We start from the raw sequence: 20,509 nt of genomic DNA on the forward strand, positions 1-20,509 counted from the left end.
ATTATGGCTATAGGCAATAACAGTTCAAAATATGTCAGCTGCATTCTTACTATCATTATTACTTTTTTATTATTACATTTGTTACTATCACCTTTGTAGCCCATTTTCAAGGTTCACAAGAGTTATAACTTTGTATGCAATTGTCTGTGTATTGGACTTCCTCTCTTGTGATCAGCCTTGAGTACAAAGACTCTGATTTGTAGATCATCTGCACTTGGCACATCAAAAAGCATGTTGTTGGATGAAGAAATGAACAATTTCTGTTCTGTCTCGTGAACTTTAGAAATCCATAGTCATTTTGGGGGAATGGACATTTCTCCTCAGGAATAAAGAACATTGTATGGACCTCAAGAGCTAAAACTGTCATGATATGTCCATGCTCTCTCATTACCGACACCTGGTGCTGTGCTCTCAGATTTTCAGGAACCCCCCTTGACTCTATTCTGTAGACTCCCATGCTCCCCTTATTCCTCACCTTCACTCCTTTCCTGGGCACTTGGCAATACTCGCTTTCAACCATTCCCTTTGCTTTCCTGTAGAGTTCATGACCTCCAGGAACAGAAAAAGTGCCTGCTGAAATATTTTCCATTAGGGCCTTGGAAAGCTCCTGAAGTTTAGCCTGGCAGTATTTGACAGATGCCTGTTCATTCTGCAGCAAGAAACCCTCCTTCTTATCCTTTATGATTTCCTGCGAGGGAAATGTAGAGAGATGTCACCAGAAGCAAGGAACAGAGGAGATACGTTTCCAAGGAATCTGGTAGAAGGACTGGTGTGACTGTGGTCCTCAGGAGAAAAGCATTCTGTTGGAGTACAGGGAATAAAACAGCAATCACAAGATCTGATCTACTCACAATCTTGAAAACTCTCTGTAAGACCACAGGAAAGATTCTAAGCCTCCCTTCAGGCTCTTCATCTGAAATGTTGGAGGCACATTATCTAATCTCTGTGGTTCCTTGCAGCTGCAACATTCAGTGATTCTATATTCAATGATACAAGGAGCAACCTAAGTTGAAAATGGCCTGGAATGAAGGGCTGATAAGAGAAATTTTGGGTGCTGGTCATGGGAATGTGTTCACAGGAAAAGAAACCAGCTTCAGAATGACTTTTGGATGCTCTGGACAGCCTTGGAATCCACAGAAGTATTTACTTTATGAAGATATCTATACTGATTTTACATCAGAGTTGAGAGACATTTCCAGATAAACTGCCTGAGGCTTGGCAGAAAAAAGAAGGAAATGTAGTCCTTTGAAGCCCTATATCCCTGATGGGAACACAGACTACTTTATCCTTGAGAGAGGGATGAGCCATGGGTTCAATAAAGGCTCTGCTAGGCTTTTGACAGATGCCTCTTCATTCTGTCATATTCTCCCCTTCTTCAAGAGAAGGGGACAAATAGTAAATACTAAGAGAAATTACCACAAGATTCTTCTGGAATTCCTGATTTTCATCCTTGAAGGAGCACTCCATGAAGATTGCAATGGCTTCCCTCTCACAGGCTGCGTGCACCTCCAGAAGCTCCTGGAGCGTGTCCGTGGGGAGCCTCAGTTGCTGGGCCATCTGCTCACTGTAGTGGTCGGCTGCCTTCTGCACGGCCGCTGAGTTCTCCAGCTGGGCCAGAGTTGTCACTGCGTTCTCCAAACAAGGTACAGCTCCAGTATTGATGGTATCCACATAGGTCACAACCAGAGTCCTCAGACCTGAATAAGCCAGGACATTTAAGGGATAAATATTAAGTTATCAGTCAATAGGCACCAGGATTCTGAGGCTATATTTCTAAGGTCTCACACACACACACACACACACACACACACACACACACACACACACCACTTCCCCCTTCTACTATCCCTACCTTCATTTCCCTACTGACTCTTCATTTTTATGGTTTTCCAGCCCACAGGGCTGAAAAAATTAAAAATTTACCTGTATGTAAAATACTAGGGGATACCTGAAATATTGAAAGCAAGATAGATTACAGAGGTATTAGATGAGACAGGGTATATCAGATTATATCAGATTATATTTATTCCCAATTCTGGGGCTTTGAATGGATTTTTCAGTGATTTATGAGCTAATATTTATTTTTGGACCACTGTAAACTCCCAAAATATATTTTGTATTCTCCTTGTGAAGAACACTTACTATACAAGACTTCCCCTGAGAAAATGGAATTTTGTTTTTATACCCAGATAGTGAATTTTTTTCTTAGTGTAGGAATTTTTCAGATCAGTGGAAGCCACAGATTTCAGTGACAAAACTTGCAATTTCGGGGAGAGATTTTTAAATCTCCGAAAGTAAGATAAGTATAAAATATACACATTTCTTCATGGAGTATGAATGTCTGTAAAACCTAAATTCTATACGGAATCACACAAAACTACTGAAAAACACATATATAAAATATTCAGTGGTCCCACGGAAATGGGAAAAAGAGTCTCACGGTTCCCAGTGACTGTGATTCCCTCTCTGAGGGTCTTGGTTTTTGCATTGGTGAAGATGTAAGAACAGAAATTGTTTGTTTGTTCCAGGAATTTAGGATCCAGTTGGTCTTCAGACACATTCTCAATATCAGCTAGAAGTTCTTTGTCATTTGTTGGCCGGTCAAAGACAAAACATTTCCGTGTTGGAAAGAAATGCCTGATACACTCTCTGGGTAGATTTGATGTTTGGGCTTTGGGATTCTTGCCTGAGGGACAGAAAAACAGAGATTAGACTGGGAAGAGTCTTGGGACAAGGGAGCTAATGGTTTTTATGACAGGGATTTGTGTATCTTTGCTGTCTTCTATGTTTATAACTCCTTTAACATAGACATTCAGTACTTCTATGCATATCAAACTTATACCAATGATGTAATTCTGGAGAGGAATTTGGGGAGACTTCTGATCCAGTAAAAGAAACCTATGGCTGGTATCCCCAGACCTGCACATGGTAGAGTAGTTGTCTATTAGATGTTTACTGAACTAATGGCTAAAAGAATGAAAGGTCAAGTGTAACTTTTTGCTCTACTTAATCTCATGTAGGAATTGAGCTGTGGGACTAAAAAGAAGAGCCACAAAAAAGGGATACTGAACAATATCAGGAATATTAGGAATGACACCAGATTATTTAGGTGAAATGATTTTGATGCTAAAAAATAATTGGTACAGAGTTAGCTAATTTTTAGTAAAAAACACTGAAGGGTAAATGTACCTAAAATGTAATTTTAAGATGTCACCACTAATCAATAACCTCTTTGACATAAAGGATTATGTTTGATCTGACAGTTGTCTTCTCCCCCCTAGCCAATTTCTCAATAAATATTTAAAGAAAGCATAAATAGAAAAATGAAAACAAAAAGGAATAAATCAGAATTGTTATATCTTTCAAGATTTCGTCAGATATACCCACGGTAAATGTAACCCATTAAAATAATTTATTAATTTGTAATTAAAGCATGGGTAAATATATGGGAATTAGGAGAAAGCTGTGATATGGAATGTAAAATGAATGTTCTAAAAATTATTGCAAATATTGAAAAGGCATAGATTGAAAAGACACACACTTCTTCAGGATTACTTAGAACATGAAGTCATTTTGTAGATGATATACTATACAGGATTAGAAAGTTCCCTCTTTGAGAAAAATAATACCTAGCTATGTGAAATGCACTTTTTTTTTCATTAGATTGACTTTTCATTTTAATTTCATGTCTAACAAGTATCTTGTCAGTTTTTTTCCTCAACAAAAAAAGCAGAAGCCAAAATAGGGAACTCAAGTGTCTGGTCTTTAGAAGAATTAGCACCCATTGTAATCTGGATGCTAAGTTAAAAATGGTATGAAAAACAAATTGGTTTTGAATAATTTCACTTTACCTTACACTTTACTTTTCTTAAGAGAACTTAGACTCTAGTCCCTAGAGCTTTGCAATCCGCTTTCCAGCCACAGTTTCTACAGACTTTGATCGAGTCTCAAATACAAATGCAGCCCCAGAGATGGTGGACGGTGTGTAGTAGATCCCACCCTCTATTGGACCATCCACTGTCCAGACCATGCTCTGATACCTGGAATCAGCTTCAAGGCATTCTCCAGGTACTCATCTTCTGTGATAGGGTGACCGTTTAACATCAGTTCCAGGGTGAAATCCCGTACAGTCCAGATAAAGTCTGGAAAGAAACTCACAAACTCTGTGGAATCTTCTAGTACACCAGATCTTGAAGAGGACTTGGCCCTGATGAGTTCTGTGAGCTCTGTCACATAACTAGGAACTTGGTCAAGGAAAAGAAAACCCCTACACACAATTCCCACATTTCCCTAATTAAAAAGTATTATAATCACTCTCTTTTGCCGTGAGTCCCCTCCACTCCACTAAAGGCAGCTAAATAACAGGGAAGGAGAAACTGACTCTATCTCCATTCCCAAAAACTCAATGAAACTTGGTGGTTCAGTTCCTGGAAGGATACTGCAGTTGTTCCAAGGCCTGGTGGTTGATGGTGTTCATGCTGTTGTAGACAAAGCTGCTACATAGAAGCACAGTCAGGGCAAAGATCCACGAGTCATTCTTAGGGTCACCCTAGAAAGCACATTTGAACACAAGACTTAGGAGTTTACTCCTAAATTAGAAATTCATTCATACACTTATTCTATCATATTTTCATTTATTATTTCAGCTGACATACTCACCATGCAAAGAAATTGTTTGAAGAGAAACATAAATACAGATAACAGCTTTGACAATTACAAAGACATTTTTATGTTTCCAATTTTTTCATATATAAAATCCTTCTTATCTTCATAGTGCTTTTTTCCCCTCAATTGGATGAAGTAAAATAACATATACATAAAATCGAGTACAGTACTTGGTGTGTAATTATGTATTCAATGATGACTGTTAGCACTTATTTATTCTACAAATATTTATTAATCATAGCCCATATAAAATATACCACAGTTGGCATAACTGGGTATTTAAATTATATCCAGTCAGTAAATATCTGCAAGTAGTTACTGAATGCTCCCTACTGTTTCTTAGATTTCAAAAAGCCATGTTAAAAATGACAATTATTCCTTTCAAGATGCCTATTTAAAAGCAGTGACAAACATCCATAACAATAAATGTAACAAAGATGACAATACCTATAAAAAGCTTACATCTTAGTAGTGTATATAAGCAGTTGAACTTATAGCTATAATATTAAATTAAAATTTGTCAAGGAAGAATAGAGCTATGAAAGCTGGAGAAAGAATCTATGATATGAAAGCCTCCTCAAAGTTTTGAACTGAGTATTAAAGGATTGGTTGAATGTGGAATTGAAGAAATGAAGGTGGTCCCATAGATAGAAACACTCACAGAAGCAAAATTAGACATGGGAGAATACAAGGGTCTTGTAATGAAAATAGAGTCATTTCATTTGACTGGAGCAGAGGTTGAGTGGAGAAGTACATTTGAGCTCTAGTGCAGCCTGATGAAGGACCTTAAAGGCCAGGCTAATTTGTTTGTATAAATCATAGCACTGTCTAAGTAATAGCATAAATCCAGAGATCATTTCTACTATAACGGTTGTGAAGCTATTCCCTAGAACAAATGCAAAAACTGTGATTCATGTCAAGAACAGTCTATATTGGAGTTTGGGGGGGAAATAATCTATTCATCACTTTATTTCCCCAAAATGCAATTTTTAAAAATAATCAATTAGGATAAGAAGAAGTGGTATTTATGACAAACAATAAATTATTTCAACAACAAGACTATATCATTGCTTGATATATGATTTTAAATAAATACAGAATTTCTAATTCTCCTTTGGGAAGAAATAGAAAGCTATAGAAATTTAGATACTATTTCCAAATAAGTCTCAAAGTAAGTGGAAAGAAAATAATTTATTTCATCCATTAGTAGAAAGCTAAAATACCAAAAATCCATCTTAAAATGTTTCTTGTAGGACAAACACATGCCTTTATAGAAACAGCACATTCAGAGGTATCTTACAGCATTCTACAATGCTCTGTGAGTAGTTGATGAACTTCATCATAGAAAATATAAACCCATCTCTTAACTCTAACCCTCAAATACATTCTTCATCTGGTAGCTAAGAAGGTGAATCAGAAAACTTTCCTCACTCCCAGGTTGATGTTTCTCCACTTTCTTTCCAAGGCATCCTTACACTTAACTGTCAATTATGGAAACTGTGAGGTGCTGCCTGGATCACGTTTCAAGACTGAAGGACTTAGTCCCCCAGCTGTTGGGAGTGCTGGTGAAAGACAGTCTTCAGGTGTCAGGCCTCTTAATTAGAAAGGCTTCCAGAGCAGGCTTCCAATAATTTATCAGCACCCTTGTCCCAGCTCAGGATAACTCAAAAGGACCTTTCAATCTAGAGCTCACATGGAATTGACAGAAGTTGGAGATTGCAACGCAGCACTTCTTCCTCTCTCCAACCTGCTTCTTTACCAATCATACTTTATTAAACCCGACTGCATATGTGCGGCCTTGTCAACTGGACTAAAGCCTCTTTGAGGACAGGACCTTTATTTTGGTCAGTGATATCTACAGTACTAAGTCCAAAGGTCTAGAATTCAGTTGTTCAACAATTATTTATTAAATGTAATCAAGTCATCCACACAGTGCCAAGAAATAAAAGATTTTATCTAACATACCATGATACCTTACCTAGAAGTGAGATTCAAACAAACCATAGTCTGCCTCCTTTACTATAGGTGATTTCTAGACTTTACAAATAGACAACAGCAGTTAAACGTCTATGATCATCAAGCAATAAGGAGAAAATCCAGAATAAAAAGGATTTATCTGTGATTTTCTGCCTTACCTTTTCCACATCGCCCAGGCCCTCTGTGTCCAGAAGGACCAGGGTATGGTCTGACTTGGAAGGGTGAGGCACACACCACATCCAGATGCCCTTTGTTTTAGACTGCACTGTAGAGCCCAGAGGGAAACCTGCAAGGGGAGGGGAGAAAGCAACATTCAGTTACAGCAGATAATCTAAGCAGCCCAGGGGCTACAAAGTCAGACTTACTGGAGTTTAAGTACCCCAGCATACAACATGGTGCTTTCTCTATTTCCTCAAGAACGTCCTACTTTGTCTGTCACCTATTTCAAGGAGGAGGGGATATTAATTGTGAGAATGACGCCAAGCAAGGGATCAACAAGGAGACAAAGAGTTATCCATGAATCAGACAAAACAGAGGTCTCAGGTAACCATAAGAAGAGTATTTTGAAGGAATGATGAGGTTCAGAGACAGAGAGAAGTGGATTGCAGTAAAATATGGGCAGGTAAAAAAGTGGAAAAAAGAAATTGAGATTATACTTTTTGCCAGACAAAATAATTTTTGAAAAGGGTAAGAGGTATTAGCCACAATAGGATATGAAGTCCAGGAAGGGTTTTTAAGATAATACATAATGAAACATCTTTATATGTTGATGAGAATATCCCATAGAAAAGCAAAATGTGTTTTGAGAGAGAGAGAAGACACAATTGCAAGAGCCCAGTACTTAAGCAGGTAGAAGAAGGTAGGATTTTTTGCATACATAGGAGAAATATTGCTTTATAGGAATAAAACAAAAAATATGATAACAGATCACAATAAGGTAGTGATTTAGTGGTGAGAATTAGAAGTGAAACGGTGGCTTATTGAGAGGAATTTGGTTCTCCCTTCACATGACCAGGGAAGAAAATTAAGAGGCTGAGATATCAGCTAGAGTCAAACAAATGGATCCTGACCAAGTATAACACTCACCACTGTTCTGTCCTTTAAGACGGTTCATCAAGTAGGATTTGCCTGTACGATACAGTCCTACAATGGCCACCACCACCAATGGCTGTGAAATCTTCTCAAGAATCTGTAGAGCTTCCTGGTTCACTGACAGCAGGTCATTGTCATTTTCCACCAGACAAATGGGGTCCATCATGTTGGGTCCAGATGCCATGGCAACCTGCTAACCTAGAAGTGATTCCTAGTAGAAATAAGATTATAAAGTCATTCCCTAACTCAGAGTCATACAAGCACTTGTCAACGTTGGACTTGGTAAGAATTCTGTACTTTCCATGAGACGAAAGCTAACTTAGAATTAGCAGACTACAGAGGCTTCCCTCCATCATTCCCTCAAATCTCTGATGAGGTTTGTAGTGAAACACAGGCTATTATCACTCTCTATAGTTTTACCTCAATAATAATAATAAAATTCAAGTTATTGTTACTACACACTGAAGGCCTAGAATATACCAAGCCCTATGATACATAAAGTACATACCCACCTAAACGCATACTTAAAAGAACCAACCATGCTATTAGAGACATGGAACATTCAGCTTCATCCCCCAACCTCTGGGGATCAGAGAACAGCTGAAAGTTGTGTAATCATCAATGACTAATTGTTTAATCAACCATCCCTATTTAATGAAGACTTCATTTAAAAAACTGAAAAACCCTAATTAAAAGGGTTCAGAGGGATTCTGACTTGATGACCATGGAGGTGGTCAAAGGATGGCATGTCTAGAGGGGACATGGAAGCTCCACAACCCTTTCTTACCTTTCTCTATGCATTTCTTCTATCTTGCTGTTCCTGGGTTGTATCCTTTTTTAATAAACCAGTAATCTAGTAAGTAAACTGTTTTTCCTGATTTCTGTAAACCATCCTAGCAAATTATTGAAACTGAAGAGGAGATGGTGGGAACCTCCAATGTATAGCCAGTTAGAAGTCCAGGTGACAACCTAGACTTGCAATTGGCATTTGAACTGGGGGGCAGTCTTGTGGGACTGAGCCCTTAACCTGTGGGGTATGGACTAACTCTTGGAAATTAGTGTCAGAAATGCTTAGTGTGAAAAAAATGCCCAGATATGTGGTGACCAGAAGTGAAGTATGGAGAATAGAAAGTTGAGAGGAGAAATTGAATTTTTCCTTTTCAGGGTGGAGACAAACAATAGATGATCAAAAGACCCAAGGAGAGAAACTTTGGGAAATTAAGATATTTAAAAGCAGCATATACAGGGGAAAACTGAAAAGGCACACACAGGTTCAGGGAAGATGCATGCTCAGAAAAGCCTAAAAAGACTTTATGGTTTCTCTTTAGCTTAATCCCAAGCCTCAAAACCAAGGGCCAGTTTAGTGAAAGAATTCCTTGGCACAAAGCCAGTATGCAAAGAATGGGAAAGTTAGCTGCTTTTATAAATGCCCAATTTTCAACAAAAGCAACAACAAAACAAAAATCACAAGGCATACAAAGAAATGTATGCCCATTCAAGGCATACAAAGAAAATGTGGCCCTTTCAAAGGAAGAAAATAAAGTAGTATGAAACACCCCTGAAGAAATACATGCACTAAGTGTTCTAGGCAAAGACTTTGAAATAACTTTCTTAAATATGCTCAGAAAGCTAAATGAAAACACAAAGAACTAAAGAATACCAGAAAAACAATATGTGGGGACTTCCCTAATGGCCCAGTGGTGAAGAATTTGCCTTCCAATGTAGGGGACACAGGTTCGATCCCTGGTTGGGGAACTAAGATCTCACATGCTGCAGGGCAACTAAGCCCATGTGCCTCAACTACTGAGCCCGTGCGGCACAACTAAAGAGCCCGCATGCCTCAACTACAGAGCCCACGCGTTCTGGAGCCTGCACACCACAACTAGAGAGCCTGCATGGTGCAACTACTGAGCCCATGTGCTATGGAGCCCGTGCACTACAACTAGAGAGAAGCCTGCATGCCACAACGAAAGATCCCACATGCTGCAACTAAAACCTGAGACAGCCAAACATTAAATAAATAAATAAGCTGTAACTCCATCCCATCCACACATTTCTAAAAAAAAAAGAAAGAAAAGAAAAACAATATGTGAACAAAATTTTAAAATCAACAAAGTGATAAAAATAATAAAAAGGAACCCAGTAGAAATTCTGAAACTGGAAAATACAATAACTGAATTTAGAAATTTTCTAGATGGGATTAGACTTATGCAGTCAAAAGAAAGAATCAGCAAACTTAAAGCTAAGATATCTGAAGTTATAAAGTCTCAGGAGCAGAAGGAAGAAAGAATTTTTTAAAGTAATATAGCCTAAGAGATTTATGGGATATTGTCAAGTAGACAGATACATGCATTACGGAAGTCACTGAAGCATAAGTGGAGAGGCAGGGCAGAGAGATTCTTTGAGGAAATAATCACTAAAAATTCCCAATGTGATGAAAAAACATGAATCTACAAATGCAAGAAGTTCAACAACTCAAATAGGATAAATAATTAGAGACCCATGCTGAAACGTATTATAATAAAACTGTCAAAAGACAAAGAGAGAATCTTGAAATCAACAAGAAAGAAGCAACTCATCACAACCCACCACCCAAAAGAATTCGAAAGAGAAGAACAAACAAAGCCCAAAGTCAGCAGAGGGAAGGAAATAATAAAGATCAGAGAGGAAATAAATAAAATAGAGATCAAAAAACAATAGAACAGATCAACAAAACCAAGAGCTGGCTTTTTGAAAGGATAAACAAAATTGACAAACCTCTAGCCAGGCTCACCAAGAAAAAAAGAGAGGACCGAAATAAACAAAAAAGAAATGAAAGAGGAGAAATAACAACTGCAACCTAAGAAATACAAAATAACATAAATGGATACTATGAATAGTTATATGCCAACAAATTGAACAACCTGGAAGAAACTGACAAACTTCTAGAGACATAGAGACTGCCAAGTCTGAATCAAGAAAAAACAGACAATTTGAACAGACCGATCACTAGAAGTGAAATAGAATCTGTAAAAACAAGCAAACAAACAAAAAATCTACCATAAAACAAAAATCCAGGACTGGATGGCATCACTGGGGAATGCTACCAAACATATAAAGAAGAACTTATAACTATCCTTCTCTAACAATTCCAAAAATTGAAGAGGGAACACTCCCAAATTCATTCTATGAGGCCACCATTTCCCTGATACCAAAACCAGACAAAGGCACCACAAATAAAGAAAATTACAGGCCAATATCTTTGATGAATATATATGCAAAAATCCTCAACAAAATATTAACAAACTGAAATCAACAATACATAAAAAGAATCATACACCATGATCAAGTTGGATTCATTCCAGTGTCACAAGTATGGTTCAATACAGGCAAATCAATGTGTTACACCACATTAACAAAAGGAAAGACAAAAATCACATGATCAATTCACTAGATGCAGAAAAAGCATTTGACAAAATTCAATATCCATTCATGATAAAAACTCTTGTCAAAGTGGGTATAGAGGAAGCATATCTCAACATAATAAAGTCCATTTATGAGAAACCCATAGCCAATATAATACTTAACAGTGAAAACTTGAGAGCCTTCCACTAAATTCAGGAACAAGACAAGGATGCCTACTCTCATCACTTCTCTTCAACATAGTATTGGAAGTCCTAGCCACAGCATTCAGACAAGAAAAAGAAATAAAATGTATCCAAATTGGAAAGGAAGAGGTAAAATTGTTACTATTTGCAGATGACATGATACTCTCTGTATAGAGAACCCTAGAGTCTCCACCCAAAAACTATTAGAACTAATAAATGAATTCAGCAAGGTTTCAGGATACAAGATTAATATACAGAAATCTCTTGCATTTCTATACACTAATAAAGAAATATTAGTATGAGAAAATAAAGATATCTCATTTAAAATCACATCAAAAATAATATAAAATATCTAGGAATAAACTTAACAAAGGAGTTGAAGACTATACTCCGAAAACTATAAAATATTGATGTAGGAAATGAAGATGATTCAAAGAAATGGAAAGACATCCAGTGCTCTTGGATTGGAAGAATTAATGTTATTAAAATGGCCATACTACCAAAGCAATCTACAAATTTAATGCAATCTCTATCAAAGCATTTTTCACAGAACTAGAGCAAACAATCTGAAAATTTATATGGAACCATGAAAGATCCTGAATTGCCAAAGCAATCCTGAGAAAAAAGAGTAGAGTTGAAGGTATAACCCTCTCAGCCATCAGACTACATGATAAAGCTACAGTAATCAAAATGACATGGTACTGGCACCAAAAAACAACATGTAGCTCAATGGAACAGCATAGAGACCCCAGAAATAAGCCCACACTCATATGGTCAATTAATCTGTGACAAAGGAGGAAAGAATATACAATGCAGAAAAGACAGTCTTTTCAACAAGTGGTGCGGCAAAAACTGGAAAGCCACATGTAAAATAATGAAATTAAAACATTCCCTCACACCACATACTTAAATAAATTCAGAATGGTTTAAAGACCTAAATGTAAGACGTGAAACCTTGAAACTCCTAGAAGAGAACATAGGTGGAACATTCTGACATCAATTGTAGCAATATTTACTTAGATCAGTCTCCTAAGGCAAAAGAAATCAAAGCAAAAATAAACAAATAAGACATAATTAAATTTAAAAGCTTTTGCATAGCAAAGGAAACCATCAACAAAACGAAAAGACAACCTACAGAATGGGAGAAAATATTTGCAAATGATGTGACCAACAAGGGGTTAATAACCAAAATATACAAACAACTCATAAAACTCAACCTCAAAAAGCAAACAATTCAATCAAAAAGTGCACAGAAGACTTGAGTAGACGTTTTTCCAAAGAAGATATACAGATGGCTAATAGGGACATGAAGAAATGCCCAACATCACTAATTACTAGAGAACTGCAAATCAAAACCACAATGAGCTATCACCTTACACCAGTCAGAATGGCTATCATCAAAAAGATCACAAATGACAAATATTGGAGAGCATGTGGAGAAAAGGGAACACTCATACACTGTTGGTAGGAGTGTAATTTGATGCAGCCATTAAGGAAAACAGCATAGAGATTCCTTAAGAAACAAAAAATAGAACTACCATATGATCCAGCAATCCCATGCCTGGGTATATATCCAGAAAAAATGAAAACTCTAATTCAAAAAAGATACATACACTCCAATGTTTATAGCAGCACTGTTTACAATAGTTAAGGCATGGAAGCAACCCAAGTGCCCATCAACAGATGACTGGATTAAGAAGTTGTAGTATATAGACAATGGAATATTATTTGGCAGTAAAAAGAATGAAATACTGCCATTTGCAGCAACATGGATGGACCTAGAGAATATTGTGTTTAGTGAAATAAGTGAAACAGAGAAAGACAAATAATATCAGTTATGTGTGGAAACTAAAAAATAATACAAATGAATGTATATTCAGAAACAAATACAGAAACAAAGTCACAGATGTAGAAAACAAACTTGTGGTTACCAAAGGGGAGAGAAAAGAGGGGAGGAACAAATTAGGGGTATAGGACTAACAGATAAAAAGTACTATGTATAAAATAGATAAGCAACAAGGATATACTGTATAGCACAGGGAATCACACCCATTATCTTATAATAACCTTTAATAAAATATAATCTACAAAAATACTGAATCATTATGCTGTATGCCTGAAACTAACACAATATTGTAAATTAACTATACTTCAATTTTTTTTAAAAAAATTTTTTTAAGAAAAAAGAACTCTTTCCGTAAAAACTGCTCTCAAAAATGAGGTAGAGCTTAAGACATTTCCAGGTAAAGAAAAGCTGAGATATCCATTACTACTAGACCTGTCCTGGTAGAAATGCTAAAGGGTTGAAATAAAGGACACTAGACAGTAACCAGAAAACCATATGAATATAGAAAGATCTCTGGGAAAGGGAATTTATCAGTAAATATAAAAACCTGTATTATTGTAATTGGGGGTTTAATTACACTTTTTCTACAGTATATAAGAAACAAATACATAAAAATTATAAATCTATGTTAATGGATAGACAATATATAAAGATGTAATTTTGTCATTAATAACATAAAGTGGAGGAAGGAAGAGCAATGAAAAAGTAGAGTTTTTGTATGCATTTGAACTTAAGTTGGCACCTTTTCAAAATAGATATTATAAGAGTGTTACTGTAATCACCTCAGCCATCACAAAGAAAATATCTATAGAATATACACAAAAGGAAATACAAAGGGAATCAAAATATGTCACTACAAAAAAATCAACTAAACATAAAAGAAGGCAGAAATGAAGAAAATTAGAAATAAAAATCAATAAGACATATAGAAAATAAATACGAAAATGGCAAAAATAAGTTCTTCCATATCAGTACTTACTTTAAATGCAGATAGATAAAACTCCCCCTAACAAATGTAAATGGATTAACTCTCCAATGAAAAGGCATAGATTGGCAGAATGGATGTTTTTTTAAAAGTGCTCCAACTACATGTTGTCTAACTCACTTTAGATCTAAGGACACACACAGGTTAAAAGTGAAAGAATGGAAGAAGATATTCTATGCAAATCGCAGTGAAAAGAGAGCTGGGGTGGTTATACCTACATGAGGCAAGAGAGAATGAATGTACTTCAAACATTATTAAAAGAGACAGAGAAGGACATTATGAATAGGTAAAAGAGTCAAGTCACTGGAATATAAAACAATTCTAAATATATACGCCTCAAACATCAGAGCTCCAAAATATATGAAGCAAGCATTGACAGAATTGAGCAACAGAGCACTCAAGAATAACAGGAGACTTTAAAACCCTACTTTCAATAATGGGTAGAAAAACCAGACAGAAGATCAATAACAAAATAGAGGACTTGAACAACACTACAGATTAGTTGGACCTAACAGACATATATGGCACACTCCTATTCAACAACAGGAGAATACACATTTTCCCAGGTGTGCATGGAATACTTCCAAGGATAGACAATATTTTGGGCCACAAAACAAACCTTAAATTTTAAAAAGTCTGAAATCATACAAAGTATCTTTTCTGATCACAGTGGAATAAAACTAGAAACTAATAGCTAGAGTAAAACTGGAAACCTCACAAGCATGTGGAAAATAAACAACACACTCTTAACCAACGGGTCAAAGAAGAAATTCCAAGAAATATTCGTTAATGTTTAGAGACAAATGAGAATGAAAGCACAACATAACAAAACTTATAATATGTAGCAAAAGCAATACTAAGACGGAAAGTTATAACTGTAAATGATTGCAATAAAAAAGAAAAAACCTCAAGTCAACAACCTAAGTTTACTACTTAAGTAACTAGAGAAAGAAACAAGGTTCAGGGCTAGCAGAATGAAGGAAATAATAAAGATTAAGCAGAAATAAACAACAGCAAAGCAATAGACAAAATTTTAAAAAGCAAGCATTGGTTCTTCAAAAAGATCAGCAAAATTGACAAACCTTGAGCTAGACTGACTAAGAAAAAAAGAGAAGTCATATTACTAAAAACAGATATCAAAGTGGGATACTTCTTGTACGATGGCGGAAGAGTAAGACGCAGAGATCACCTTCCTCCCCACAGATACACCACATCTACAAGTGGAACAACTCCTAAGAATAAAAATTTACAAATTAAAAAAAAAAAACAGCAAAAAAAATGTGATTCATAAATAGGCAAAGGACCTGAACAGACATTTCTCCAAAGATACACAAATAGCCAATAGACACATCAAAGGATGCCTAACATCACTAATCATTAGGGGAATATGAATCAAAAGCACAATGAGATACCACCTCACACCAATTACGGTGGCTATTACCAAAAAAAAAAGGCAAACAAGTGCTGGCCAGGATGTAGAAAAATTGGAACCCTTGTGCATTGCTGGTGGGAATGTAAAATGATGCAACCACTGTGGAAAACACTATGGTGGTTCACCAAAAAATTCAACATAGAACTACTATTTGATCCAGCAATTCCACTTCAGGGTATATACACAAACGTATTAATAGCAGGGACTTGAACAGATATTTGTACACCAATGTTCACAGCAGCAGTATCTAAATTAGCCAAGAGGTGAAACAGCGCAAATGTCCATCAAGGGATGAATGGATAAACAAAATGTGGCAAGTCATACAATGGAATATTATTCAGCTATAAAAAGAATGAAATTCTAATATGTTACATTGATGAACTTTGGAGACATTATTCTAACTGAAATAAGCCAGACACAAAAGGAAAAATATAATATGATTCCTCTTATATGAGCTACCTAAAATAGTCAAATGAATAGACAATAAGTAGAATAGTGTCTAGCACGGGCTGCAGGGAGAGGGAATGAGGAGTTTTTGTTTATTTAAAGGGTACTGAGTTCCCATTTGGGATGGTGAAAATATCTGGAGTTGGATAGTGGTGATAGTTGCACAACTATGTGAATGTACTTAGTACCCCTGAACTAAGTAAAATGGTTAAAATGGTAAATTTTATGTTAAATATATTTTTTCACAATAAAAAGTTTAAAAAAAAAAGCAGACAATCTATTTTTCTGTGCCATGCTACTGCAACCAATTAATTGGCAGAATAATCTTCTGCAAAGACATTGGTTATCCTATAAGTTCCTTTATCAATAGCCAGTGGTAGCTTTCAAGTGACCATCATACACCAAAATGTGCTAACACTTTAGTGTGATCCTATATGCTCATCTTTTACCTGCAGGTATAGAAGAGTGTTAAGTAGAAGAAGCAGCAGCTGTGTGGGAATGAGGTCAATAAAAAGGATGCAGCCTCCCTTTCAAAAAGAGAAGGCAGGAGACAGGAGAATGTCTTGTATCTTAAGGGATTCAGGCTGAAGTACTTAGCTGAGAAGGGTCAGGTTTTTTTGCAACTTAGTCCCAGAAATGAGAATAAGAATAAAAATGCAAATATCATTTTATATTACATTGAGAGAGATATATATGTATTTAGAGAGAGAAAGCAAATCTAGCAAGAGATCACCACTGGGTAAAGCTAGGTGAAAAGGATATGGGATTTCCTTGTCATTGTTTTCCAAGGCAAAGTTTGATTTGAAAAATTAAGTATTAAAAGCACAATTATACCATGGGTCTCCTAGCATATTTTTGATTGCTATTATGTTAAAAGTTTCCTATAATATCTATGCATGTTTCATTATCAGAATATATAAACATGATATAATATTCAAATATCTCAAATATTCAGTTTTATATTTATAGGTCAAGTATTCAAGATACATCTAATATTATCAAAAAAAAAAAAAAAACGGAGAAAACAGCTCTATCAGTTACTACTCATGTGGCCTTAAACAAGGAGTCTCACCTAGACAATTTTAAAGATTGGGGGTGGTGGTGGTGGTGGGATGAACTGGGAGACTGGGATTGACATATATACACTAATATGTATAGAATAGATAACTAATAAGAACCTGCTGTATAAAAATAAATAAATAAAATTAAATTTAAAAAGAAAGATAATTATAGGGGTAATGTGAGAAAAATTATAGGTCCCGCCTGGAGAATGTTTTGATAATGAAATTAAATACTATAAGCTTATATCTGAGCATAGCATGCGACACAAAATAGGATTTCAGTACATGTTTGTTGAATTAGATGGAGATTTATCCGTAATAATTGCACTGAACAAGTTGGTCCATTGGGTGCGTTTGAACACAGTCTGTGAACTCGAGGTTACTAAGAAACAAGGCCTACAAATAGAAATTTTTTATCAGAGCAAAGCAGCAAGCAAATTCAAACACTGCTCCTGCACCATCTCCTTTTGTCTAATTCTTCAGTGTGGGGAGTAAAGAATACAAAGGAAAACATGGGCCTCTAGCAGCTACATTATAATTTCTGCAGTTGTCCAGTCCCCTCTTTAGAGTGAAGACTAAAGGAAGCTGTAGGAAGATGTGAGAGGAATAACTGCAAACAACTTTATATATGGAATCTTAAAAAAAAAAAAATGGTCATGAAGAACCTAGGGGCAAGATGGGAATAAAGACGCAGACCTACTAGAGAATGGACTTGAGGACACAGGGAGGGGGAAGGGTAAGCTGGGACAAAGTGAGAGAGTGGTAGTGTATATATGGACATATATACACTACCAAATGTGAAATAGATAGCTAGTGGGAAGCAGTCGCATAGCACAGGGAAATCAGCTCGGTGCTTTGTGACCAGCTAGAAGGGTGGGATAGGGAGGGTGGGAGGGAGGCAGAGGCAAAAGGGAAGAGATATGGGGATAATATGTGTATGTATAACTGATTCACTTTGTTATAAAGCAGAAACTAACACACCACTGTAAAGCAATTATACTCCAATAAAACCGTTAAAAAAAAAAAGACCCCACCCGTTCAAAGGGCTAAAAATAAGATAAAAGGGGGAATCAAAAAACCCTGCAGGGGTGCCCCACACTCTCCTCTGAGTGTTTCCTTTTGCCTTTGCCTCAATAAACTGCTTCTTTGTTCTCTTTGCTCCAAAAAAACAAAAAACAAAAAAAACAGATCTGTGATTTCTTAGCTGTGAAGAGGCTACAGAATTTTTAACTTCAATTAACAAAGTACAACTGTTCAGTCCTGCTCAGGAGTGGTTTTCAAAATTTGATCTACAGAAGAATCATCCAGAGGGGTTGTTAAACCCAGACTGTATAGATTTTTTAAATGCTACAAAAGACTCCAATGTAACTATGAAAAACAAACACAAGGGCGTGGGGGAGAAGAGAGAGGGAAGAGAGAGAGGAGGGGGAGCCAGAGAGAGAGAAGGAAAAAGAGAGAGTTTTGAAGAGATTTTTAATTTTTAACTAATAAAAAATCAGCTATGTGGGGACTAAATTTATCTCTACATAGATATTTTCAGAGCTCTCGCTACGAAGCTTTCTTAAGTATGACTGATAGAAAGATTAAAAGAAACAATCTCTTCAGATGATAATTGCCTATAACCTCCTTGGCAGAGACTGTCTTTTTTTTTTTTTTTTGCTGTACGCGAGCCTCTCACTGCTGTGGCCTCTCCCATTGCGGAGCACAGGCTCTGGACGCGCAGGCTCAGCGGCTCAGCTCTGGACGCGCAGGCTCACGGGCCCAGCCCCTCCGCGGCATGTGGGATCTTCTCGGACCGGGGCACGAACCCGTTTCCCCTGCATCGGCAGGCGGACTCTCAACCACTGCGCCACCAGGGAAGCCCCGCAGAGACTGTCTTATTCTCTGAATTCTAATGCCAGCCACGGAGCTGGATAAAGCAAGACAGGCAAACTCCCATGAGGACTCTTTCGAGGAGCAGCACATCCAGGGAGACAGAGTGTGCCCCTCACTTTGCAGACCTTACTGATCCAGAGAAGCTGAGCGTCCTCCAAACTGAAGCCAGCCATAGACCTCTGCACCCCAGACAATAGGCAACCTGCCCTCTCTCAACTGTCACTTTGAATCAGAAATCAATTTGGGGCTGCACATAAAAGAGATAGACATACCTGCTCCACACACACCAAGAACAGTTCCAGTTGCCTCTCACCCCTTGCTCACTTGCTCCTTGCACCTTTCTGTCCCTCCTTTATCAAAGGTAAAACAGACTGAGCAAGCCAGTCTCCCCTTCCAGTAGAGTAACGGGATAAAACTGAAATTGAAAGTAATTCACGCTGTTTTTGAGACAGCAGAGTCATGCCCGATTTAGTGACTACAGCACAAATATGCGGATGGGGTGCAAGGTGAGAGGAAGTTAGAAAAATCCAGTCACCCAACAGTCACATCCTAACACATTCCACCAGCTTTCTTTGGGCCTCCCCACATCGAAGACTTCCCTGGCCTCTCTTCTTGATACACCTCTCTCCCGGGTGTAAGATTGCTTATGGTGGCTTACGTCTCCTTGACAAACAAGAAAATTAGAAAATCCATGGCACAAATGTAAGCAAAGCAGTATAAACTAAGTATATTTCAAGTATTTTTCTCTTAGCGAGGATTCCTGAGTGCTTTGTTTAGTGAAGAGCTCTTAACATTTTAACCTGTTCCCTAATATATATAAATATTTAATGAAACAAGTACCTTTTATAATAATTAGAAAATAAAGATAAGTAAAGATGAAAATGAATAACCCTTCATGGTATTATCCGGGGATGCTCACTACTGGCTTGGCATTCTTGTACTTCCCCAAAACATGACCCTCTCCTAACACAGGTACAGCTCCTTTTCTACAGAAGTTTAGCCAGTTGGACAAGTTTCAAAGGGATTTATTCAGTCAGATAAGAAAGTGATTGGGTGTGCCTGTTTGTTAGTGAGGAAGGAAATGGAACAGTTTATAAGAGAAAAATGCAGGTGCAGTAGGAAGATGCCCAAGGAAGTCAGGCTGTGAGAACAAAGGAGTCCTCCTCCTTCCTCCTCTTCTCCACCTTCCTCACCATTCTCCTTGTCTATGGAAACTTTTCCATAAAAGACCAGATAGTAAACACTTCAGGATTTGCAGGCCACAGATCTCTGTCACAACTATTCAGCAAAAGTATCCATAGACAATGGGTAAACAAATGGGTGTGGCTATGTTCCAGTAAGATTTTATTTACAAAAGTAAGCAACAGGGCGGATTTGGCCTATGGGCTATAGTTTGTCCACCCTTGGTTTAGGTAAGTGTGATGCTACTACATGCTAGGGGTTGTCACTGTCTCATGTATCATTGTTTTACAGGCCAAGTGAACTTTGGTCTAAGTCCAAAGTCTCAGGCTGAGTATCTGCTTCTACGGCCATTTGGGTCAA

At 37.1% G+C, this 20,509-nt stretch overlaps 1 protein-coding gene across 1 annotated transcript; it reads right to left on the minus strand.

The window, feature by feature from the left end:
* Nucleotides 1–8: 8 nt before the first annotated feature.
* On the minus strand, nt 9–19,365 carry LOC113624459 (guanylate-binding protein 6-like). Its single transcript, XM_027114275.1, has 8 exons — nt 19,240–19,365; nt 7,729–7,945; nt 6,801–6,928; nt 4,440–4,549; nt 4,041–4,237; nt 2,441–2,686; nt 1,417–1,697; nt 9–688 (listed from the first exon to the last, which is right to left on the minus strand). Exons 2-8 carry the CDS (start codon nt 7,916–7,918, stop codon nt 107–109), a joined length of 1,734 nt encoding a protein of 577 aa, XP_026970076.1. The 5' UTR covers nt 7,919–7,945; nt 19,240–19,365; the 3' UTR covers nt 9–106.
* Nucleotides 19,366–20,509: the final 1,144 nt, after the last annotated feature.

The sequence above is a fragment of the Aethalodelphis obliquidens genome, unplaced genomic scaffold (genome assembly GCF_003676395.1).
Source record: "Aethalodelphis obliquidens isolate GAN/ISIS:26980383/991018 unplaced genomic scaffold, ASM367639v1 scaffold13, whole genome shotgun sequence".
Classification (NCBI taxonomy): Eukaryota; Metazoa; Chordata; class Mammalia; order Artiodactyla; family Delphinidae; genus Aethalodelphis; species Aethalodelphis obliquidens.

Excerpts from the sequence above, each read along its gene's own strand:
- LOC113624459 (XM_027114275.1), bottom strand. The coding sequence starts at position 7,918 with ATGGCATCTGGACCCAACATGATGGACCCCATTTGTCTGGTGGAAAAT. Across the intron at positions 6,929-7,728 it reads TCTTAAAGGACAGAACAGTG|GTTTCCCTCTGGGCTCTACA; the intron begins GTGAGTGTTATA and ends CTCCCCTTGCAG. Across the intron at positions 1,698-2,440 it reads AATCACAGTCACTGGGAACC|GTCTGAGGACTCTGGTTGTG; the intron begins GTGAGACTCTTT and ends TGGCTTATTCAG.